The sequence below is a fragment of the Musa acuminata genome, chromosome BXJ3-2 (genome assembly GCF_036884655.1).
Source record: "Musa acuminata AAA Group cultivar baxijiao chromosome BXJ3-2, Cavendish_Baxijiao_AAA, whole genome shotgun sequence".
Classification (NCBI taxonomy): Eukaryota; Viridiplantae; Streptophyta; class Magnoliopsida; order Zingiberales; family Musaceae; genus Musa; species Musa acuminata.
In genome coordinates, this window is record NC_088350.1 from 25,558,493 (window position 1) to 25,582,867 (window position 24,375).

Here is a 24,375-nt window from a genome sequence, read left to right on the forward strand (position 1 = left end):
CTTGGGATGATCTATCCATCGCTTGCTGCCACTGTACACTTGTTGACTAACTGATGATAGCAGACAATGAAGCGACGAAGAAAGTATCGAGAGGAAGGGATTAATGTAGGAGATGATGCACGTAAAGCTGCCGTCTCTACGTACGTACACCTTCTCTACTGCCGTCGTACACAGGCAATCACTCGCAGGTGGATTCATGGAGAGCGGCGTCTGGGTGCCAAACACAGAAGAGACGGGGAGGCGGCCAACCAGCAGACGAAACGTAGGGGGCGGCAGCTGTTGGCGAGTCGGGAGGGCGACACAGCACTCGCCTCTGAATCGGTGCGTCGTCCACGTTATGCAGCATAAAGTTTGGTCTCTTGACGCTGAGGCGAGGCTTAGTTTATTGCGGTGCACAGAGCACAACCCTCCACTGTGCCTTTCATGCAATCTTTTAATGCCTTGCTCGCTGCATGGGAAGATGATGCCTCGTCTGCTGCGGTTGGTGTGCAGAAACTGCCGAGGAGTTAGGGTTCACCATCGAACAATACGACTGCCACTGCTGGTGTTTAGATCTCAAGCCAAGTGCTTTCAGCAAGCATGTTTTCTTGCATGCTGACAAGCCTACATGAGTTCGAGCTGAAACGAGCGGAGTATATGTTGGCTTTCCTGTACTTCTTGTTTTCCCATCACATTAATGGCATGTGGATTTCAAATTTGCATCATCATCAGCTCACCAACGAGAACTGAATCAAATGTTAAGGAAGGGAAAGGCAGATGTACAGGATCTACTACAATCCTTAAAGGAGTTATCATCATCATATGAGAGATGGGAATCAGAGAGAGAGGTCATGACCCGGCAGGTGCCAGGCTGAGTTGGAGGTCCAACCCGACCGAGTCGTCTGCTCTGGCCGAGTCCGTCACCATCTTGCCCGGGCCTGAGACCGTGAACCTCGCGAACGAGGTCGGCCCCGTGACGGAGCTGTCGTCGTAGAGCCGCCCGCCACGGGCATCTCCGCCGTAGCCGGTGGCGGAGAAGGAGTAGAGGGGCGTGACGGGGGGCACGCGGGCAGCGGAGGAGGAGGGGAAGACGCAGCCGTGCGACACGTGGAAGGGCGGCGACGGTGCCGGCGCCGGCGCAGACGGCTCGCGGGAGAAGTAGACCCATCCGGTGGGGGGCCCGCCGGCAGCGGAAGAGTCCGGGAAGAGGTGGGCCGGCGGCGCGAAGGCCGACACTATGGGGTTCCTGGGGCACAGGACGCCGGCCGGCTGCCGGAAGCAGCCGACGACGCCCTGGCGGTGCTGCATCTGCACGGCGCGCCTCAGCCTCTGCCGCTCCTTCTTGTGCGCGTTCTGGTGGCCGCCCAGCGCCTGCGAGTTCGCGAACTCGCGGCAGCAGAACTGGCACTCGTACTTGCGGCCGTCTCCGCCGTCCCCAGCCCCGCCGGGTGCCGCAGCGGTGGTGGTCGTGGATGACGACGAATCGGATCCATGACCGGCCTCCTCCTCGGCCGCATGGACGCCGAACACCTTCACCCGCGGGCTAGTGTCGTCCTTCGACTTGCACTCCATCCTTGACATCTTATCCTCCCTCTAAAAGCAACAGAACAGCAGTAGAAAGAGACAGTAATCTATGAGGAGGAGAAGAAGAAAGAGGAATGGAGAGCTGGTTGCATGAGGGTTCCGGCAGCTTAGCTTGCTCTATATATACCCATATATGGAATGGTTCAAAGGTGAAGAGATATAATATACACGAGGTTGAAACAAGGAGAGGAGGAGTCCATAGACTCCAAAATAATAGTGAGAGATAATAACAAAGAATGACTTGAATACAACCTACTGATATGATAATTGTACATGAGAGGGAGAGAGAGAGGAGTTGGCTGCGGACATCCCAAGAGAGAGGAGGAGGGGAGGGTGAGTGCACGATGTGGTTTGGGGAACAGGAGAAACAGCAGAAAGACCCTAGATTGCGCTTGTCTTGACCTTCGTTGGTGGCAGTATATTCTACGTATGAGGGCTGCATGGGGCTGCCACCCTACAGCTCTACCGTAATATATTTAAAGAGCAGCATGTGTGTGGTGCAGAGCTGGATGATGGAGATATAATATTTGGTGATGGCCATAATAGCTTTAGGTTAATAGTGGATCAACTGTGACTGAGTGGGTGCCACTTTGCCTGAGCTCTATTAGTTTCTGCCTCTCAAGTGGTGGTGCCACCATGTGGGGAGCCTGCTCCCCTTGTATTATATGAAATGAAACATTCTTAGGTCACTGCAAGCACAGGGACAAGGAAGAAAGGTTCTGTGACATGGCAGCCTTGCCTGTCCCTCCCTCAGCCCATAGGAACAGGTGAGCTCCCCCTGTTGGGTCTCGACATGTGGTTGGCACTTCGATGCCAGTGCCTGGGACATATGCATGTGAGAGGGGAGGAGGTCACAAGTGTCACACACATTCTGTCTCGAGATGCATTAACATCACTTCCTTCTTCTGTTGCCAACAAGGGGACTAATGACAGATGGAAATGCCGGAGGACTAGAGTTCAGCGGAGCTGTGGAGCCTGTGCTACAGTTCCATCTGTCCGTGGCTGTGGATTACACTGTGTTCCATGTATCCTCTTTCTCTAGCTTGGATGTGACAGTCCAAATCATGATCTTGCACATGTTACATGTCTGACATATCTCCATGCAACAGTGACAGGGTTGAGAAGAAGATGATAAACAAGCTTTGCTCTCGCTGCTTTTATCATGTTGTTCTCCAACACTTTCTTCTCCCAATGCACATGGAAATCAATTCATGCACACTACAATACAGGCCGCTAGCACATATAGTTTACTGCGAGAATTATTGGGAAGAAGTTAGCTGTCAACCACTGATCTCAGCTCAAAGATTCTCTGCTGATGACACAAAAGGGCAACTTAGCAGCTCGAAAATCCACAAATGAACAACTCTTACACACAGTTTTTGGTAGAGAATCTCAAGCATGTAACCTAAAATGAAAAAGCCATTGGAAGCTGAGAGACTTTTTATCTTTCTGTGTTTTCTCGTGTCTTGGAAACTTCAGATATACTTCTTCTCTAGCATTTACTTTCACTCGGATGTGATGCCAATGCATAAGCTGTTCCATCTTATGTGACATGCTGCTTAAAGCATCCTGATATAGCTTGTACTGAGTTTTAAAGCACTTGTGAGAAGGATTGAGAGGGTTAGCCGACCATTCTATGCATGCCTTATGGTATAACAACGAAAAATGCACAGTATTATTGCTTCTTATATATCAGCTGGTTGAAATAACAGGTTTGCTTGCACACCAATTTATCAGACAATGTGGCACATTCAAGACATATCTTATCCACATGAAGAAAAACTATTAAACTCTAGTTTATCTTTTTGATCTGTTGATATTAATAAGCCAGATATCTTCCAACGATGTGAAATATCTGAGAGAGATTCTGGGTTCAAGAGAAATGCTGAATTCATGGGATATGGTGCTGCTAGTGCACATCAACAATCATTCACCTACACATTTTAGACACTATATTATTGAGATATATATGTTTAATGGCCCATTTGATATCTAAGGTCTTTGTACTTGAGTTGGAAATACTTAGTTAATCTTAATCCACTGCTAACATGGGGCTTGTTTTGTCCAGATTCTTCATGGAAGGTGGTTTAGAATAGATAATCTATTCAGATATGATATCAGTCATGTTAGTCAGCAATGTTCCCCGAATTAAGACTCCCCTAGTCTTAGCACAGTAAGCCTACTTAAATTCCCTTGCCATGTTGTCATTCATGTTTCGAGTTTACTTGGATGAGAAACTTTGTAGGACCTGCACACCCTACACTCAATTCTTTTTCTTTGACCTCTGTTTATATGTATGTTCAAGAGGAAAATTATGGTTCTATAGGTTAGTAGGACAGCAAGGAACACAGACTTTCCCCTTAATCTATGGACCTAATGAGGTGTTATAGAATATAAACTATCTTATATTATCTGCATTCATACCAAATCAAGAATCCAGTTTTCCACTACAAAACAGAGCATGCACTTGGACTAATTTTTGCATGATAAGAAGCATCTCTATGTATGTATGTTGAATTACACTAACATAAGCACAGAGATTGAGTAACTCACAAGATTTCTGTCTCACAAGTGGATATATTTTTCTTCCAATTTAGTTCTAAGGTCTCTTCTATTTTCTTTCTCATTCAAGACCACTGTAGAGGAAGAATCTGCCTCTCTACAGCTTCAATGAGTGCTCAAAGTGAGTCATCAACTTGTCTAGATATAGGTGGTCTCCACTATAAGATACAAAACATTTCACCTAGACAATCATGCCTGCTGTTATCTTGTTGATCGAGAAGAAATTTTTCGGAAAACGAAAGATCATGCGAATCTCGAGTGAGGTCCACCTAATTAATTGTCCTCCTAATGAGAAATATTCTGCTTGATTGGAGCTTAATTGAGTACACAATACAAGATGATCTCACCTCACCTTTTCTGATTAATTATACGTCGCCGTCGACTTAGCAACCATCTTTCTTTCTTTTGAATTGTTTTAGAAGGCCGACCAAGACTTAAGCAACAGGTTTGTATTAAGAACTGAATAGATTTCTTCTTTATGATCAAGTTGAAAGCATGTTAATTATCCAAGCAATGAGGGACAAGATGCTTAAAATAGCCCTTTGTGTTTCAAGTGACATTACCTACTTCTTTGATAAACAAGTTCTGCTTGTGTGGATTTCACTTAAAGTCATGTGAGGTGATTCTGCAAGAATACTTAATTCAGCAATGACCTTGAAACAAAACCTAGACATGGTCTAGAATGTTTGAGGATACAATATGAAATAGTTGGTTAACTGCATCATGTCAATTGAGTATAGTCTTTAGCTGACCTACTTTAACACATGTTGAAAGACAAAAACAAAACATCAAGATGTAGGTTCAGATGGCAGATGTCTAAAGATGGATGAACATGGAAGATAAGGTGATTGTTGAATGGGATTGGTGCACACTTGAGATGCCTATGGAGAGGAGGGCATTAATTAGGAGGAGATCAACAAAGTCCTTGGGGTGACTTGAATGCAGTGGCAAGAGCTTTTGGGAAAACCAATCTTTGATCTTTGGAACCATTGGTGACCAGGAAAGCATTTCTAGCATGTATGCTGCTGTAGATTATATAATATAATGAACTCTTACCAAGGAAGGACAGATCAAAGCCTTTTATCAAGATTAAGAGAGAAAAAAAAAGAAAAGGATTGTATCTTGTGATATCTGTTACAAGTTGCTTTTGGTTGTTATCAGTAACATCAGGCTTCAAATCATCTTTAACTTTGTGGTCTTCGATTGGTTGCACTCTGCCAATCATCCATTTGTGAGCTTATGTCAGGCAAATAGTTATTTGGTCTTCATTTGTGTAACCATTTCAACAACTGATTACACATTTAAATTGTCTGAGAGAAGGAAAAATGGCAGAGGAACAACAGAACTAGCTACCCAGAAACCTCTGCAGTAAAAGAAAGTTGTAATGGGTATTAAATTCCTTGAAGTCTCAGTCAGATGGATGGATGGATTTTCCTCTCTGATCAAACAGAGTTCTTACTCAGCTTTTTGGGTTCAGTTTGTTGTACACTGGACAAGATAGTGGATTCTGGAGGAACAAAATTGTTTTGAGCTGATTGTTATGGATTATAAACTTTTTGAGTGCTCCAATCTACAATAAATAATGTGTGTATTGGTGTCAAAGGCTGGGTCTTTTCAATCTTAAAAGAAAAAGGTCATAGACTACCAATCTCCACCTAGAGATGTTCCTCTTTGTAGAAGAATCCATCATTAAGGTGGTGCAACAATTCTTGTGTGGTCTTTGTGTTTGCTTAGAAAACAATGTTAAATTTCAAGCATATTTTTATTTTGACTTGACAAATACCTACCAGTTTGGAAACCTGTGTCTCTTTCATCTTCATCATCATTATTCTTCATCTTCCTGTTGGTCTGATCAAAATTCAGGTAGTCTTTGTTCAATACCTGCAATATTAATAGAAGTGGTACTTGATCATTATCATGGCAAGGAAACAATGCATAGATTTAATCTTCCACCAAAACTATGGCAATTGACTTAGGAAAGCAATCAGTGAATGCTTGGGAGATCATCGACTAAAATAAACAATTAAATCGCTTAACATTTTGTAGGGATTAAATATCAAGAAGAATATTAGTGAGAAAAATAAATGATGATAATATATTTTAATAATTCTAAGTCATAAAAGTTGTGATAATATATTATCATGATTCTATTTATTAGATCATGATCTCAAGATCTCCTATAAATGATTTAGATAAATATTTTATATTTATTACTAATTTAAAAAATTATATAATTATCATATTCTATAATCTCTTATTGTGTTTATAAACTCATACACATAGTGATGACATGTGTATTATGTAAGTCAATCACGTGAGTAATGATATACATGACATCATAAACACTCTTTTTGTTTATTATTATTTATTGATATTTTTTTTATTTTATATTACTTGTTGCATATATTATGATATTCATGGATCTGTGTAATTGAAATAAGATCGTAATGAGATCACGATAATAAGATTGATTCACCTTTAAACATAAATCTTAAATAATCCCAATCGTAAGTTACTCGAGATAACTAAATGGAGTGATGTACTGTATACATATCCATATAATGGAAGCGATTGATCTTATAGTTGCTCGTGTGGAGACACTAGGGATATAATGCAGGTGCTTATAAGTTCACTGATTGATCTACTCACGAAATGTTAGATAATTGATGATACCTCATTGTCAAATAACGATTTCGTTGTCACAGTTGTGTATTTGGTCCTTAAACTTGAGATACCAAGGATATCCTATATGAGTATTTTATTCTTTGATACCGGACTTATAGATCAAGAACTTCTAGATATAGCACAACTAGGGGGTGATAGCCAACTTTACAAGGACAATTGAGTGTCGATGGAGGAATATTCTATGTATTCTTGCTCAGAAAAATCTTTAGCTAGGGTCATTCGAATTGAAAGAGAAAGAGTTCTTTGAGAGAATCCGATTAGAGCAAAACTCAAGTATATTCCATATGGGCCTAGTAGTACCATGCCTAGTATACGATTTTTGAGATATTAGATGGATGAGAGATTATAGATATACGGTAACTGAGGTTATATATGTTCAATAGATTGAATTCCCCTGTATCATCTAGGGACTACGGCAAAGTAGTCAAGTACATCCGTAGCCAATGAGTCGAGTAAATTATTTTAAAGATAATAATTCACTGAGTTAGCCAACTTAATATTGGGCCTAGAAGGTCACACACATATCGTTGGTGTTGCAATGAATAGAGGTTCGGATATAAGATATCTGTTAGAGCCCCTATCTTGTTAGATATCTAGTGAGCTCATGAATTATTTGATCTCATGGATAAGATCCAATAAGAGTTAATAAGATATTATTAGGTAGAAATCTATTAATCCAAGAGACTTTGGTAGTTGGATAGAGAACCAGTACCTAATAGGGCAAGATTTATTATAGTTAAGTTGATAGGGACCTCTACAAATAAAAGAGAACCAAATGGGGTATAGGCTAGAATAATTTTAGCTGTCTCCTCCTATACTCCTCACTCACTCTCCTCCTCTATCGACAGCCCCGGTTTGGGATATGTGGACAACAAGAAGAGTCGGGCCCTTCTTAATCACGTGGTGCTCGCGAAGAGGAGGATTGTGCGACGATTCGAGGAGTGTCTTTGCTGCATCAGCTATGTGGATCGCCACTAGATAAGGTAATAGTTGACCTCCTTTATTCTCTCCCATAAATATATAGGTTTTCAGATATATACGAACTCCTTAAGTAACATATCTTTCACATACGCATAGTTTTTAGTTTTATCGATTTTTGCACACCAATCTTTCACATGATAACGAGAAACTATTTTCTTTAAGAAATCTTGGATTTTTATTTTCTATTTTCCAACTGCACATATGATGCTGCCCTAGGTTTCTCAACACATATACTTAGTCTCATCTCATCAAGTTAAAATCTTATAATGTACAAATGAATTTTTTATATCAAATGAAATCATGATAAATAAGTATAAAAGAAGAGGGATTTCATCAATGTACCAACCTAATTGTGAACCTAATAATAAATTATATTATTTTGTCTTATCTTATCTAGGGGACTTCAATAGTTGGATATAAAAAATGTCTTTATGATCATATTTTCAAGAATGTTTATCAACTAACTTATACGTTTTATTGAACAGAATCTTCCTCAATATATATCTAAGTTATACAAGACTCTTTATAATATCAAGTTATACAAGGCTCTTTATAATCTCAAGTAGACCCTTCGTACTTGGTATCATAAACTTCGAACCTATTAGTCTTAGTTGGATTTCATATTATTAATTTAATAATTTATTATTTATTTATTCTCATGAGGGCATAATTATATTTTTTTACTAGTTTACGTATATGACTTAATTATTACAAGTAATAAATCAATAATAATTAATCAATTTATTTAGCAACTTAGAAATAAGTTTTTTATCAAAGATCATGGGTCCTCAACTATTTTCTTAATGTTCAAGTCATCCACGTAGTAATTAGTCTATTTCTTTCCCAATAGAAATATATTGATGACCATAGCACTAATATCGGTGATGCCACTAAGTATTGTTAAGTTATTGGTAATTTATAATATTTGACATTTACTCGTTTGAACATTATATAAATAAATTATCTCAATTTATGCACATGCCTACTTCAAACCATTGAACAACCATTAAATATCATCTTTGGTACTAAGGGCATTATTGATCATTGCTTATTTTTTTGGAAAGAACTCGTACGTTGTTTTATATATTTTTAAATATTGATTGGACAAGTAATAAGAATGATAGGACATCTACTAGTTCTTATATCATATTCATTGGTCACAATTCAATCTATTGGAGTTTCAAAAAATAACGCTCTATTATAAAATCTTCTACGAATTGTAAAATCTTCTATGGAGAATGAATATTGAACTTTATAACTATTGAACTTTGTTGGATTCAATCATTATTATATAAATTATTTATCATATTATCAATTATCCATCTATATATTGTGATAATATTGAGGCAACATATCTATACCGGTCCTATATTTCACTCTCTCGAATGAATGAAGCACATAACTATTGATTTTGCCTTTATTCGTAATAAAGTTTAAAATAATGAATTATGTATCTCTCATATCTCATATTTTAAATTATAAAAATTTATGATAAATATTATCAATAATAAGGATTATGATCTCAACATGATCTTCTAAATGATAAAAAAAATTAAATAAATATTATATATATTAATTAATAAAATCATATAATTATTATATTTTGTAATTTCTTCTTCTGCATATAAACTTATACACAATATCAATAAAAATTCTCATTTCTTTCGTTGAATTGGGCTAGCATGATTACTTCATCATCTGACAAAAATAGTCTTAATGACTTTGATGAAAGATTAAGACATTTAAATACTGAAACACAAACCCACCCAAGCTATCAACCAACCAAAGCTTAAGCCTTGGCTAATAAAGAGTTTATCCATTGGGCTTCCATTTCATCAAGTGCAGCCGATTGAGGGCCTGTTTAAAGCCTTCATTACCTGCTTGATCAAGCCAGACCTGTAGTTTTCTTACAGGGGTTCTGCTCCATGACTCGTATCTCTTCCTCCACCACCGTCACCGCCACCATTGCCAACTATCTTCTTCTCCTTAGCCGGTCTTGAAGGCAGAAATGCTCTTTTGCTGCAATGGTGATGAATGCGCCATGGACGTTCGATCCTGCATGGATTGCCCAGCCGACGAAGCTGTGGTTTTCTTGGATCCAATAGTTCTGCTTTCTTCCGCTCGGCGTAAAAGGCCGACAGGACACGGATTCTCGGCGTGCGCAGTGCAGCCAACGGTGAGTTGGATCCACTTGATGCAAGTTCGAATCCGAATCCGCTGTCCGTGTTGGGTCATGCCTCGTGAACCGGACCGGGTCCGATCGAACCTCCTCCGTACATCGGCCATTTGTAGTTAGGGGAAAATATTCTCTAAATCAAAATTAATTCCAGGGATAAATCCGTTAATATTTCATGTTGACTTTCTTTTTGTAAGATTTGACTGACCAAAATCTAGGTATTAAGTTTGGATTGGCAAAGAATCTTGCTTATTTTGATGAGCAAATTCCACACGCAGGAGTATCAAACATTAAATCTTGAACAGAAGGGGATATGTTTCAGAACTTTCTTACTGCATTTGAGTGGAGTCCCTTGTGATGCTTCAGATCAGCAAGCACAAGGAACAAGAAGAACAGCTCCCCTTCTTCTCTTAGCCTTCCTCCTGTGTTCCCCTGTTCTGAGTGCCACGCTCAAAAGAGATCCACCTGATACCAGCTGGGCTTGCTGCTACCATCAGCACGACTCGCTCTCGAATGTGTAATAGAAGGACCGTGTGCCATCATCACCGTAGCTAGTGCTCTCCTTCGGCTGTTGCCTCGGGGGAGAGAACAGGCGAGGTTTCGGAGGCATGTCGATGAGCTCGGCAGCCCCTCGGAGCATCTCTACCACTCCGAGCATGGAAGGACGGCTAACCGGATCGGTCTGTATGCACCACAAGCCCACCATCACCATCTTCTTCAGTATGGCAACATCCTCCTCCACCACCGCCACCACGTCCTCCATGTCCACGCGCAGCCACTCCTGTAATTGATTGTAGATCCAGTCGGGGAAGTACTTATTCTCGCTGGACCGCTCCGTCTCTGCCGCCGCATCCTTCTTCCCCATGGCCATCTCCAGCAGAAGCATCCCGAAGCTGTACACGTCCGACTTGTGGGAGACGCCCCCGAGGCTTCTCAAGAACACTTCGGGGGCTATGTAGCCGACGGTACCTCGGGCGCCTGTCAAAGAGACGCTGCTGTCCTTTCGAGAGTACGATCTCGCCAATCCGAAGTCTGAAATCTTGGGCTGCAACCTGCTGTCCAGCAAGACGTTCTGAGGCTTGATGTCCAAATGCAGAATTCTTTTCTCGCACCCGTTGTGGAGATACTCGACGCCCCGGGCGATTCCAAGAGCGATGTCGAGCAGTCTTTGAGCACCCAGCTTCTGTCGCATCTCTTCCTTGGATATCAAATCAGCTAACGATCCTCTGGGCATGAGTTCGTAGAACAGAGCTCGGCGCGTGCCGTCGCAGCAGAAGCCTAGAAGCCGGATGACATTCACATGGTGAATTCGACCGATGGTGGCCACTTCGTTCACGAAGTCCTGGCCATTGCCTTTGGTCTTCTCCAACACCTTGGCAGCTACCAGAAGTCCATTTGGGAGCTTCCCCTTGTAAACATTGCCGTAGCCTCCTTCCCCAAGCTTTTCCTTGAACCCATTTGTGATTTTTCTCACGTCGGCGTACGAGTATTCTGTGGTCAGCATCGATTTGTAGTCGCTGATGAACTCCTTGATCTCAGAGTCGCCGCTTGGTCTCGTGCTTCTCTTCCTGATCAGACGGTGAAAGAGTGACGCCCCTTTCTCTTTGAACTTGACGAATGCGAAGAGCCCTGCTAGGAATGCTGTTGGGACAACTGCAGCTGCTTGCATGATCAAACAAGAGTACTGTATAAGAACAGTGCCGGAAACAGAACTCACACAGAAAGATTCTGGAGACGATTTACCTAGAACGATCTTCCATGTGCCAAACCTGCAGGGAGAAGTATCATCATCCACAAATTAAACACAACAAACCCTGCATCTATGCAAATGACTACAGTGGAGTTTAAGACACTACTACCATAGCAAGGACACAAATGACGTGATGATGAACTTATTAGGACTGGGGCATAAATAGTTGACTGGGACAATGGGAACTTTTCCATCTTGGTCCAGAGTGCTTGTTGTTTGACTATGATGGAGAACTCAATTTCTATATGACTTCTCCGTTGCGTGCACGGTTTCGTGGCTCAAACTATTCCAAGTGGATCTTTCACCGCCAAAGAGACGTGCTTATTCTTTCCATGAGAGAGGTGAATAGAGATAAGAGACGAAAAGTCTTACTTGGTAGCGCCAACATTTCCATCTCGATTGCATCTGTCCTTGCAAAAGCACAGCGGCTCCCTGGTGGTCTGGTTGTAGCCGCACCGGCCGCCGGAGTCCTGGCAAACCGAGCAGTTTGTGTCGTTATAATCCCACTGCAGCGCGAACCCTTTGTCCAGTAAGGGAAAGAGATAGTCCCACTGCACCACGCTGGAATTCCTGAGCTTCGCCAGCGTGAGATTAGCCTCAACGATGCTCGTGAGCAGTATGGGCAGCAACGCATGGTCGCACGCCGCCGGAAGCATGGTGTCGTTGTTCAACGTCCCTGACAGGAAGTAAAGGCTGGTGTTCCCTTGGCAGCCACCGTACTTGACGGTTTCGCTCGTGAAGTTGGGAGGAAGCGGACCCCCGTCGCGATGGCACCAGGAGAAGTTGAGGTAGGAGATCCAGTTGGGGATCTGGAAGGAAGCGAAGCCGGTGGCAGGGAGGAAGTGGTTGCGCAAGCCGGCGGCGTCGCAGGAGTTGGAGCGGAGCTGTTGGGCAAGTTGGGAGTCGGACACCAAGAGCAAGGAATCATCGAGGGAGATCGTGTTCACCTGGTAGGGACGGTCAGAGAAAGTGATGGTGGGGAGAGAGGAGGAGGGGTCGCAGGTAATCATGAATCCGGGGAGGCCGCAAAAGGGCTCGGTGGAGAAGAAGGGGAAGGTGACCGCCACGGTGCCGCAAACATGCGGCTTGCAGGCTTCGTAGAAGTAGGAATAGTTGTTCTGCGACGTGGAGAGGGTTGGGAGGTACAGAAACAAGAAGGAGAAGATGGTGGCGGTGGTGAAGAGGAAGGAGGAGGTCAGGGGCACCATTGCGTCCAGCTAGTGTTCAACGTCAGCGAAGCGAAGGCCTGCCTCTTCAGCAATCGGCCTTCCATGATGGCTGCGATAAACTATTGGCAGAGTAGACTGGACTTTTGTTGGACACAATACCAACACAAATACTATATTATCACATGCCAAAAAAATCAAAATTTTATTTAAAACAAATCAATTTTTTAAATTTTAATTTACTATATTAAGAGGTTTAACATTATTCTATCATAAGTTAGAAAAGTTAACAAAACAAAATAAATAATATATAGAATTATATTGAATAAGTCATCACTATTTGATTTATAAATGTGTGATAAATGTTTTACTATTGATGGTGTTATGAGTACGGTGAATATACAGTAAATTCATTCAGGTGTCTTTTTCTAGCTGATGCGATTGACGTGGTGAGGTGATAGCACATAGGAAGTCTGGTTGGAAGCTGTTTTGTTGGCATGGACCTGCTTTGGGATGATCGGATAAATAGTCTAGGATCTTCCTGTTTGTAATGTTCATCCTTGGGGATGGATCATCTAGGTGTCCTTAGGGTTGTCTCATGATTGCATTTTGATAGCGGAGTCGCCTCCTATCCGATCATGCATGACAAGCCAACATTGGGGAGTGTCCAGAGCCGTTCGTCTGATGCTTAAAGTCAACAAAGGGGAGAAGACAACAGTGTAAACTGTATGCCTAAGTTAATGTGTAGAGAGTCCCTCCTTCGTGTGAGCTAATAGGTTCCTTTTTATACATGATCGTTAGGTCTTCTTACTGGAACCATCTTATATCTTAATAAGATAAGACAATTATCGATGGACTAATGATCTCCAGCCTGTCCACCGGTAGTAGATGAACGATAAAATCATCCTTATTAACTATTAATAATAAGCCAATGAATCCTCTCCGTTGTAACACCTCACTTACTCGCTTGAGAGATCATCTGTCGATGTAAGCTTTATTTAATATCCCAAGGCGTATCAGTGGATGATCGAGATGTGATGAAATAACAAAGGGGACTGGTCACTGCAATCGGAGATGAAATTGGATTGGTACCAATTGGAGAGGATTTTAAATCTGATTGCATTGTTGAAGCAAATACGAGGGATGATGATGATGATGAACAAATTAAAAGGCTTCCAAGCACACATATATCAACAATTCATCCTAATAATTTTCTAGATATTGCCAACTTCAACTCCTTAGGTCCGACCGAGCTTGAATTATTTTTATATATTGAATTTGTTTTCTTATGTAGTTGTGGTGAGAATCATTTATAAAATAAAATAATAATAAATTTATAATTTTTCATATTTAAGAACAAATCAGAGGTATTTTGTATTCTCGATCTGATTTATTAAAATAATTTTACTCAATTTTTGCCAGTAAAATAAGTCTAAAATAAGCGAATCATTTTAGGAAGACTGTGTGAAGTCGAACAATCTCTTTGCATATAAAAATAAGATCACATATGCTAATCTTTACTTCCGTCCTGAATTAGTAGCCATTCCTTTTTTGGGTAGGCATTGCCTCGTTGCGATGTCTTAACATGCTTGTGTAATGCCCCTAAGTAAGAATCAATGCATGATTTCACTTCATTACGATGCAAGAATAAAGATGACACAGACATTTAGGCCCCATTTAGGATAGATAGCTCCTACGGGAATTCAAGAGTGTGACATCAATTATATAGGAAATGATTCTACCATATTTCACAACCGGTAATCATACTCAGAAATTTGATATCTTTATATATATATATATATATAGAAAAGATGGTTGATGGTGAACTTATTCTCTCACCGAAACCATAGACTAAGAATACGTTATCCCTTTCTTCCCATGTCATGTTCCTTGGCCACAGAGGATAGTATCAACTTAGTTATAAGAAGCAGCAACCACAGTTCCGAAGGCTAAAGCACAGCATCAGAAATCCCAGAAACATGTCTTCGGGCCAAAAGAAGCTCTTTGGCAGGGAAAGACCTCTTCGTGATGTTTTAGGTGGAGGAAAAGGTAACTCTCTTTGCTGTTCATTTTAATCTTCTGACAAAACAGAGTTAATAGGAATCCAAATCGTGGCTGTGTAGTTGCTGGTATCGTCCTATGGAGAGACAAACGCTTGTCTGCAGCTATACTCGTTGCGGTCACTGTTGTGTGGCTGCTCTTCGAGGTCATGGAGTACAATCTCCTGCCACTTCTTTGCCACATCTCGATAGCAGCAATGCTTCTCGTCTTCATATGGTCCAATGGTGCAGCTCTGCTTGACCTGTAATCCCCTTTGATCTCATTCTTCGCGTTTCTTCATCTTCTTCTTCTTCTTCTTCTTTCTGCATGCATGGTGTTCTTGAGATTGATATGATACTAATGGAACCATGTCCTGATCGACAAGGAGAATTTAACACATCGACAGCAATACTTCAGAAGGAAGCTGCTCATAAGTTCCATATTTGCACAACTAAGTTTAATTCTTGTCTTGTATTGAATTTAGCAGCTCAAGTTGTTTAGTTTGGCAGTAAATTACGTGCAACTACTTTTGATTCCAGGACACCTCCGAAGATCCCTGAGCTCATCTTATCTGAGCAAGCCTTCAGGAGAGGGGCACTGCTCTTCCATTCCTATCTCAGTCACAGCCTCTCCATACTCCATGGTATTGCAGGTGGCAATGATCTCAGACTGTTCCTCTTGGTAAAAAGATCCTCTTTTCATTAGCCTACTAGTCTTTCTTTGGCTTTCTTGATGGCACCGCAAGTGCACAACCATGTTCTACAGACAATCATCTCTCTCTGGATCATCTCGGCGATAGGAAACTGCTGCAGCTCCATAAATCTCCTATTTTTCGGTGAGCATAACCACTGTCGTCACAGTTAAAGAGATGACCAAGTTTGATTGCGTCTCACCGAGAGGCATTGCCTTCACTTTCAGTTCTTCTTTGCGCGCTGACTCTGCCGGCTTTGTACGAGCGATATGAACGTGAAGTGGATCATGCAGCCGCCATGGGAATTGACGGCCTCCAGCAGCTGTTCAAGAAAGCCAATTCGAAGGTCCTCGAGAAAATTCCCAGAGGACCGGCCAAGGCAAACAAATCCAACTGAGATGCAGCAGGAACTGCTAAATTATATGTTAATAGGAGATTTAACATGCATGAAATTAAACTGCCAAGCCAGTGTGTAAGATAAAATAGCGTTCTAATTATAATGGAGTGTGTGTTGACATGTATGGTTCTTCCTAAAACAATGAACACTTGAGCACACGGATCTGCCGGTGATGGCTCTTCCTGCATCTGTTGGGGAGTAAGGATTCTTTGGGGACGATGAGTTCGCTAGTTCTTGAGACGTGTGCATTCTTCCCTGAGGTTTCAGAAAAGATAAGCCGTAGTAGGAGGCGATCGGAATTCGTAGACAGTGTTGCATGCAAACGGGTGAATCTCAGTACACGAACAGTCCAAGGATGGTGGCTTCGTGTCACCTTTGCAGCCGCGAAGAACACTGCGACTCCCTCGGCCGAGTCCAGCGGTCGCCACCTCACCGGCCGCTCTTCATCTCCATTTCCAATCCCATGACGTTTCAGCGTGCTTTCTCGACACCTATCCACCGCATGCCACCGCCTACGACGTCCCACTTTCCCTCTCTCTCTTTCTACCTATCCGAGTTCGTCCGCCGCGCAGTGGAAGGCATGCGGCAGAGCACCATGAACCGTAGCCCACCGTTTAGGAGCCACGCCGGCGCCGGCGGAGACGACGACACCATGGCCGTCCGCCGGCCCCCGAGCGTTATTGCAGCTTCGGAGATGGACTTCTTCTCGGAGTTCTTCGGCCCGCTCTCTCCGGCGAGCGGGGCTCACTGTGCACCTCACCCTGTTCTCGCTGCCAGAGTCAGCGTCGGCGTCGGGGTCAGCGACGCTGCCGACAGCTCGGAGGACGTCGAGAAGGAGAGTTCCAGCGGCATGAAGAGCATCCCTGCCGTCGCAAACGACACTCCCGGCTGTCCCAGCGAAGTAATAGAGCAGCTCTTGGATTTGTCTTCTTGCGAGATGTCTGTTCTGTGACCGCTGTTGCCATTTCTCTTCTTTGAAGCAGGAGGTGGATGCGAGGAGCAAGCCGCCGCGGAAACGGAAACGAAACCGCACGTCGGAGATGCATAATCTCACCGAGAGAGTAAGCAAGGAGCTGCATTCGTTCCTGTTTCTTCTTCTTCTTCTTCTCCCTGGGTTGGAAGTGGCACCCTCTTATTTACTTCCGTCTCTTGTCTCTCTTGGAGCAGAGGAGGAGAGAGAGGATAAAGGAGAAGCTGAAGGCACTGCAAGAACTCATACCCAATTCACATAAAGTAAGTCTTCTACATGACACACACCGCCTGTTTTCATCTGTTTGCATGAAGGACAGGTTGAAGGCTCTTCAACAACTCATGTCTCAGTGACTATTTCAGCTTTTCTTAGGTTGTGCAGTGCAATGTGTCGACCATGAAATCAATTTCTAACATTTTATTCAGATGCAAATTGACTATATGTTCACCGACAATGTTTTCTTTGTACTGCAGCTGCATAGAGCATCTCTGCTAGAAGAGGCCATTGGGTACATCAAATCCCTGCAACAGCAACTACAAGTAAGAAAAGCATGCCGCACATCCATGATTCTTTGGTCTTGCAATCACCCACCCTCTCTTCCTTTTGGTCACTCCAGATCATGTCAGGGGGTGGCATATATCCTGCTCCATTTGTGTCTCCTCCTGCAATGCCCTGCCCGAGAATGCCTCATTTCTCTCCCTTCCCCGCCGCCGGACTCAACCTCGGCATGAACATGGGCATCGGGATGGGAGTACCCGGCATGGCTTCTTCCACAGGCTTGTCTCCGCCTTCCTCTTCGTTTCCAGCAACCAGCTTGGTGCCAATGGCCGCAGTCAGCCCCATCTCACATTTCCAATCACCAATGGCGATGCATTACTGGCCGTACACCGCATCACAGGAGCTTCCAACTTTGTCACCATCAACCGCTGTTTGTAGCCAAGCTTTGCAGGCTGAACTCTTCCACTCCATTAACCAATCTGAGCCAAGCAGTGCGGCGGTCAACGGAGCTACGCAGGCAATGGCTCCTGTCTCCCTCTCTTGAGTTGTTTGACGTCCGAGTAATTTGCAGCAGCTAAAAGTTCATTGTTTCTATATCTCAGCGGTCGAACTTTTCTGGATCATGCTCGAGTACATCTTGACATGTTGACTTGATATCAATTTGCTTCGGAAAACGATGGCTTTTGCAGTGCAACTCCCAAGGAGGTTCGTAATAGTTTAAATCACTACTGCTCACTACTGCATGCATCTTATGATGTGATGATATATACATCTGTTGGTAGCAGGCAATGTCAACAGCCATGGACTTCACCTCAAGCAAAGCTCTCGCCATGTAGAGGAACACCCGACCTGTGCTTGCTCTGTTGCAGCAGAGACGACCTTTTTCACGTATATAACAAGACAACATCACCATTAGTAATGTGGTAATGTGGTGGATACCTCCTCCTCTTACGTACTTATCAGCATTACATCCCAAGAAACAGGATTGCAAGAGAATAAACGATCTTTTGCTCTATATATAGACGCATTTACCACATCATCCTCGACCACTGTCGTCGAACACCTGTGGATGGAAGTGGTGAGTGCAATCATCGTCAGCATACAGCGACCTGAAGTTACACAATCGCATTCATTATAACTCTCTGGCACTCCTTCCTTTGTCTCTCTCCCTCGAGGAAAAGATCACCGACTTCTTTCCCCAGCGGCATATAACATCACCAACTTCGTCACTCTCGAGAAGAACCGTCATAGGTGAAGAAATTGAGACTCCCCAGATCATACAACTATAGTGCATCACGTCTTACTCTTACTTTTTGTGTCGCATGCCTAGTTCTGCTGATTTCAATTTAAGCATTAATGGAACTCATCATGAACGCTTGCAACTTAAGCTTTTAGATAGAATGATAGTACTTATCATGAACAAAAACCACAATAGCTTGAAGCACCTTGCCACAATAATAGATTAATCTAATTCGAGCGAGTTGGGGTCGGTTGATGCTTCATGCGATCCAATTGCTTTGGACACTCTTTCTTGTTTAGTCTTACTGTGAGCTATCTTTCAAGAGAGTCTGAGTGGATTTTAGTACTCTTGTCTGAGGCTCTGACCATTACTTTGATTGAGATGGAGGAAAAGGCATGAAATCCACTTGGGTTCCACCGTATCAAATCCAGCCTCGATTTGCCTTCCATGGTCCACCAAGTGCAGGGTGAAAAATGAAACAAAGAGATCAGACAAACACAAGGAGAAAAACCAGAGCAGAGCAGTGCAGTGAGGGAGGTGATGGGAGACATCTCTGCTACAGAGACATTTATGGCCTCGTCTCCACCTCCCATTGACCCACCCATTTTGAGATGCACTCTATGTCATGTCCAACCCCACGAGTCACCGTTCAATCTCCTCTTCTCGTGATCAGCTGTGGAGGAAGAAGACTGGGAGAGCTACTGGACAAAGTGGCTCAGTCTGGTGACATTGGACCTGCTGTTTGTTTAGCTTATCAGCTCCCTTTCTCTTTCTCACACTCCACTTTTTTTTTCGTTTAAGGTGTGTGCGTGAGAGAGAGAGAGAGAGGTACATGGAATTAGGCAAATACAAAGTATGTCCATTTCATTATAAATGAAATTATCATGCTGATCTACCTTAAGCATCAAAAAATCTACTCCATTCTATTATTGATGTATCATTTCTATCTATTCACTCTAATCTAATGAATCGATCGACTGACATTTATGTAACTCTTACTATCAGGCAAAATTGAGGTATTAAACTACCAAAAGAAATTGCAGGAGGTCAGGTTCTGTACATGATGGATAGCTTTCGCAGTCATCAGCCTCCACAAGGAAGTGAGAGGAGCCCACCCACCAAGCTGTGCTGCAGAGATGAGGAGCAGGGACTCTCCACCCATGACACGGATGAACAAAGTTGGCCGTGGAGCTTCTCAACAACAACTGGTGGCGTGTCTCTGTCACTCTGTGGGTGGTGGACTTCATGGGATGGAACATGGGATTCACTGTAGTAAGGAAAAGGAGGATAGCTTTGACCCCAATGCTTCTCACTCGAACCTAAGCACTTACGCATCTCACAACTGACGCATCTTTGATGTTCATCTCATTCTTAGGAGTAGATGAGATCAGATAGGTTTGCGTAAAGCTAAAAACAGGGGTATACTGCCCAAGATGTGATATTAGATTCGATCGAATTTATAGATTTTATTGATTTTTCAATCACATTAATTTTGGTATTAAAATTGATTTCATTGTGTATTAGGATACTTCATATAATTTCGAGTTACTTCATATAACTATTGACAGAGAATAAAAAGAACATTTATACAACCATCTCGATAACAAAGGTTGTCATCTTAGCCAATGAAATTACACAAGGGGACAATTATATCATCTCAATAATGATTAAGTCATACCGTTACGCAATCTCGACGAGTAGTTGAGCTACACGTCGATGGACTATTAACATAATTATGTCATTTCAACACATAATTGAGCCATCTCATTAGCATATAGTTGCATCATCTTTGTAACTACCTTAAACACTCAAGTCACTAACAATCATGAGATCTTAAGTATAAATAATCTCTCTTGTTTTTCTTAAATCTCTGCAACTATAATAGATTATTATTATTATTTTGATTTAAATACTTTGAATCATACAACTTAAATTCATCAAATTAATGAGTTAGTTGTCTTGTCATATTAACAAATGAATTATAATTCCTAAAAAAATGATAATAATTAATATTACTGTAAATGATTCCCCTCACACCCATTTTTCTTTTACAACATAACTCATATTAAAATCAATCTCAATCTCCATTATTAATTCAAATTAAAATTTTATTAAACTATAAATAGTTAACAAAATTCAGCATACAGCATACATAATTTTTTTTAATTTATTGAATCCATATTTAACCAATTTGGTTTCAAAGTAAATCAATCTAAATTAAATCAAAACTCTGAACTGACCTAAACCTATATATTATAAACTTATAAAAGAATACATTCTTATTGACGTCATATTAACTAAAATTTTAAGCAATAGTCAAATGACAAACAATTGGCATAAATTAGAATATATATATATATATTCTTAGGTTCTATGTTGATATTCATATATGAGTTAAATTTAAAATTAGAGCAATAAAGATGAAAAATATAGGAATGTAGGTAGGTATAAGGTATATGGATATATAAAAAATATGCATTAAATCTTGACGTTACAACACATTAATACACAATTTGACATGCGAATACGTGGGAATATAAAGCAGCAGACAACCACCGCCATCTTTCACTCCTCCCAAGTCCCGCGATCCCCACGCACGACTATTCGATGGACACAGTGGCTGCCGCCGGCGCCGGCACTGGCGGCCTCCGTTTTGTAGACTCCGTCGACTCATCCCCCCGCTCCCGTGGCGGCGATTCCTTGGACGAGGCACCCTTTTCCTCCTCCGATGCCACCGCCGGCGGGCGCCTCCGCCTCATGTGCAGCTACGGCGGCCGCATCGTCCCCCGGCCCACCGACAAGTCTCTCTGCTACCTTGGCGGCGAGACGCGCATCGTCGTCGTCGACCGCCACTCCTCCCTCGCCGACCTGTCCACCATGCTCTCCCGCAACCTCCATGGCGGCCGTGCCTTCTCCCTCAAGTACCAGCTCCCCAACGAGGACCTCGACTCGCTCATTTCCGTCGCCACCGACGAGGACCTCGACAACATGGTCGAAGAGTACGACCGCATCCTTGCATCATCCGCCGCCGGCACCGGCGGCTCCACCCGCTCCTCTCGCCTCCGCCTCTTCCTGTTCCCCTCTAAGACTGAGACGTCTCCAACGTCCTCGATCGGGTCGCTCCTGGATGACTCCAAGTCAGAGACTTGGTTCGTGGACGCGCTCAATAGCGCCATGAACGGGATGGGGATCAACGGCCTCGCCCACGGCCTCTCCTCCGACTCCGCCTCGGTCAACTGCCTCCTCGGCCTCGAGGATGACGCCTCCGTCTACTCCGTAGGCGGCGGCGCCGCAATCGCCGCCTCAGGACGCGGAGGAGACCCCTCGGAGCGGCCTGAGCAGCTCGTCCTCTCTCTCCTGGACTCGTCCGGCAAGCACGCTCGCCACGGTCAGGACGTTCAGTCCGTCCCGGACTCACCGATGCTCGACACGGCTTCCTCCTTCGGATCGGCCTCCTCCGCGCCTTCCCTGTCCAATCTCCCGCCCATCCTCGTCCGACCCGATGACCGCCCACCCGATCTCGGTATCACCGGCCTCGAGGGCCACTTCGCCCAGATGAACCTCTCCGCTGCAGCCGCTGCTGCAGGCGGACAGAGGCTGGACAATGAATTCAAGGAATCATCGTACAGTCCCCAACTCCAACTCCAACCCCCTCCACCGATATCCCTTTTGGCTTCCTCAGCGTCCACCTCGACCATCTCCCCCACCGAAAACCCCAGCAGAGCATTCTCCTCCGATGACGAGAAGTCCGACCATGGTAGCATCCAGAAGCCGCTCCCGCCGCCGCAGTCTTCGAAACCAAACAAGGTCGAATCCCCAATCTCCGACTCAGGATCAAGGTGCAGCTCCTTTTCCCGACTTCTCTAAATAAAAGTTGCAATTTTGGAATGCTTTTCACCAAAAAAAAATTGCACTTTGATCTCTTCATCTAGAACAACATACTCAAATGCCACCCTCGATCCAAAGCGGGAACTCGCGACGGTCTCTTCGATTCCGAGCCACCACGTTTCGATTTCAGCCACAGATGCTGCCGGCTACCAATTGGCTTCAACTCAGCTGGAGCAATTCCAACAGCAACAGTTCTATCCCCAGCTTCATCATCATCATCATCAGCAGCAGCAGCATCAGTACATTCCGGCGAATTCCCATTACATCCACCACCCTGCAACCGGCGTAGTGATCCCCGTCCCCTCTTACTTCCCTATTGCTGCCCACACAATTCAGCAATCTCCGCAAGTTCACCCCTACGATCCCCATCTTCCCCTGTACTACTATCCCGTTCATCAGACTCCGCCGATCAATTTGGCAGATGCCAATTCGATATCTTCGGGGGCAAAACCCTCCATGCCGGTACCTCAAGTCCTCCCCAAGGCTGACCAAATTCCCACCTATGCCGGAATGGGGTATCATGTCGTGCAGCACCACCAAATTGCTCACTCCCCTGCATCGATGTCTAACTACGGCTATCAATTTGCTGCTGATCATTCCCAGCCTCAGATGTACTACTCACAGGCTACTCCACCGCCGGCATTGGCTCCAGCTGATGCCAAGGCAACCAGAGCATCATGATCCCGGTTGGTAATCCCCGGCAAAGCATCGAAGGAAGAAGGAATAGATTCTGCAGGAGGTGAGTGGAATTTTAGTAAGCTTATATATTCTTACTCTACTGTTAATATGAGCTATGTCATCAGTAGTATTGTCCTGTGTTTCTAAATGTCTCTCTGTCCCTGTTCTTGTGTCATCTTGTCACTGGACTCAGGGTTTCATCCACGAGTCCTTGGTGCAAATAATCTTTGCTCTTGGAGCAGATTACTTTCATGTTAATTCTGGACTTGTCATCTATCAATAAATTATACAGTAGTTCTCTATTAATTTGCAGAGTTATACTGCAGAACAATACTGATAAGGCTTGCTACTGTTCTTGAATTCTCTTTCTCTTGTGGAGTATGTGTTTGAGCTACGACCTCTGGGTTCTCACAATCTGCATTAAAGAAGCTCTGGTGGCTCATGAAGTCCCGAGATACCCTTCTTACTTTTGGAATGAGAAAGCCCCCATACCTGTTTGTCTGTTTCTATCATTTGACTTGGAGATGACAGTGATGCATATTTTGGTGGAAGGATGTCATTCATTCTTTGTGGAACAAGCAATCAGTGTACCAGGAGCTGAGGGATGTGGGTGTGGCAAACTGGCAATCCAACCTGGATTGCAGTGACTGCTGCTCACATCCCAGGTGAGTTCTGATGTTTGGCACAACCAAAGAGCTGGTTGGCATTCGATCACATTAAGTATCAGATTACCATTTAGTTCGACACCAATTCATAGACTAGAATATGTCTACTATCATCAACTTCATGATAAATAGCATTAGAACTGACCTAACAGATAAGAGACTCACCTGTAGACGACTGAATTGTGACATTAAGCATAGAAAACATTTGATTTATTTAATATGAACTTGCTATAGGTAAACATTTTCATATGATGGAGCTGGAATTTAGGCAATTATTCTAGATTCTGGTGATTGGCTTTGGATGCCCTTCAACAACAGTGGAGAAGAAGATGCTGGAAGTGTTTTTCTGGTCAAAGGTGAAGCCTTTTAGTGGCTCAAACACTGACATAGACCTTATGCTGCATTGAACTGAGCAGTCCTATCCA

The 24,375-nt window shown here is 43.3% G+C and overlaps 5 protein-coding genes across 6 annotated transcripts; 3 read left to right on the plus strand and 2 right to left on the minus strand.

The window, feature by feature from the left end:
- Positions 1-65: 65 nt before the first annotated feature.
- Positions 66-1,663, minus strand: LOC103976123 (zinc finger protein GIS3). The gene has a single exon (XM_065138304.1). It carries the CDS (start codon positions 1,558-1,560, stop codon positions 829-831), a length of 732 nt encoding a protein of 243 aa, XP_064994376.1. The 5' UTR covers positions 1,561-1,663; the 3' UTR covers positions 66-828.
- A 7,708-nt stretch (positions 1,664-9,371) lies between these two features.
- Positions 9,372-13,034, minus strand: LOC135582224 (rust resistance kinase Lr10-like). Of its 2 annotated transcripts, XR_010494240.1 has the most exons (4): positions 12,090-13,034; positions 11,711-11,736; positions 10,301-11,626; positions 9,372-10,100 (listed from the first exon to the last, which is right to left on the minus strand). XR_010494240.1 is itself a non-coding variant. In XM_065138361.1 (3 exons), the coding sequence occupies exons 1-3, from the start codon at positions 12,923-12,925 to the stop codon at positions 10,461-10,463; spliced, it is 2,028 nt and encodes a 675-aa protein (XP_064994433.1). In that variant the 5' UTR covers positions 12,926-13,034; the 3' UTR covers positions 10,249-10,460. The 2 variants fall into 2 exon arrangements, 1 of the variants encoding a protein (XP_064994433.1); XM_065138361.1 differs by lacking the exon at positions 9,372-10,100 and having other exon boundaries at positions 10,249-11,626.
- A 1,812-nt stretch (positions 13,035-14,846) lies between these two features.
- Positions 14,847-16,114, plus strand: LOC135631028 (reticulon-like protein B9). Its single transcript, XM_065138396.1, has 5 exons — positions 14,847-14,932; positions 15,007-15,187; positions 15,463-15,604; positions 15,689-15,758; positions 15,842-16,114. The coding sequence occupies exons 1-5, from the start codon at positions 14,863-14,865 to the stop codon at positions 16,009-16,011; spliced, it is 633 nt and encodes a 210-aa protein (XP_064994468.1). The 5' UTR covers positions 14,847-14,862; the 3' UTR covers positions 16,012-16,114.
- A 477-nt stretch (positions 16,115-16,591) lies between these two features.
- Positions 16,592-18,023, plus strand: LOC135631552 (transcription factor PHYTOCHROME INTERACTING FACTOR-LIKE 15-like). Its single transcript, XM_065139285.1, has 5 exons — positions 16,592-16,912; positions 16,995-17,072; positions 17,179-17,244; positions 17,455-17,520; positions 17,598-18,023. The coding sequence occupies exons 1-5, from the start codon at positions 16,592-16,594 to the stop codon at positions 18,021-18,023; spliced, it is 957 nt and encodes a 318-aa protein (XP_064995357.1).
- A 3,246-nt stretch (positions 18,024-21,269) lies between these two features.
- Positions 21,270-23,591, plus strand: LOC135632017 (uncharacterized). The gene is made up of 2 exons (XM_065140286.1): positions 21,270-22,558; positions 22,652-23,591. The coding sequence occupies exons 1-2, from the start codon at positions 21,327-21,329 to the stop codon at positions 23,286-23,288; spliced, it is 1,869 nt and encodes a 622-aa protein (XP_064996358.1). The 5' UTR covers positions 21,270-21,326; the 3' UTR covers positions 23,289-23,591.
- Positions 23,592-24,375: the final 784 nt, after the last annotated feature.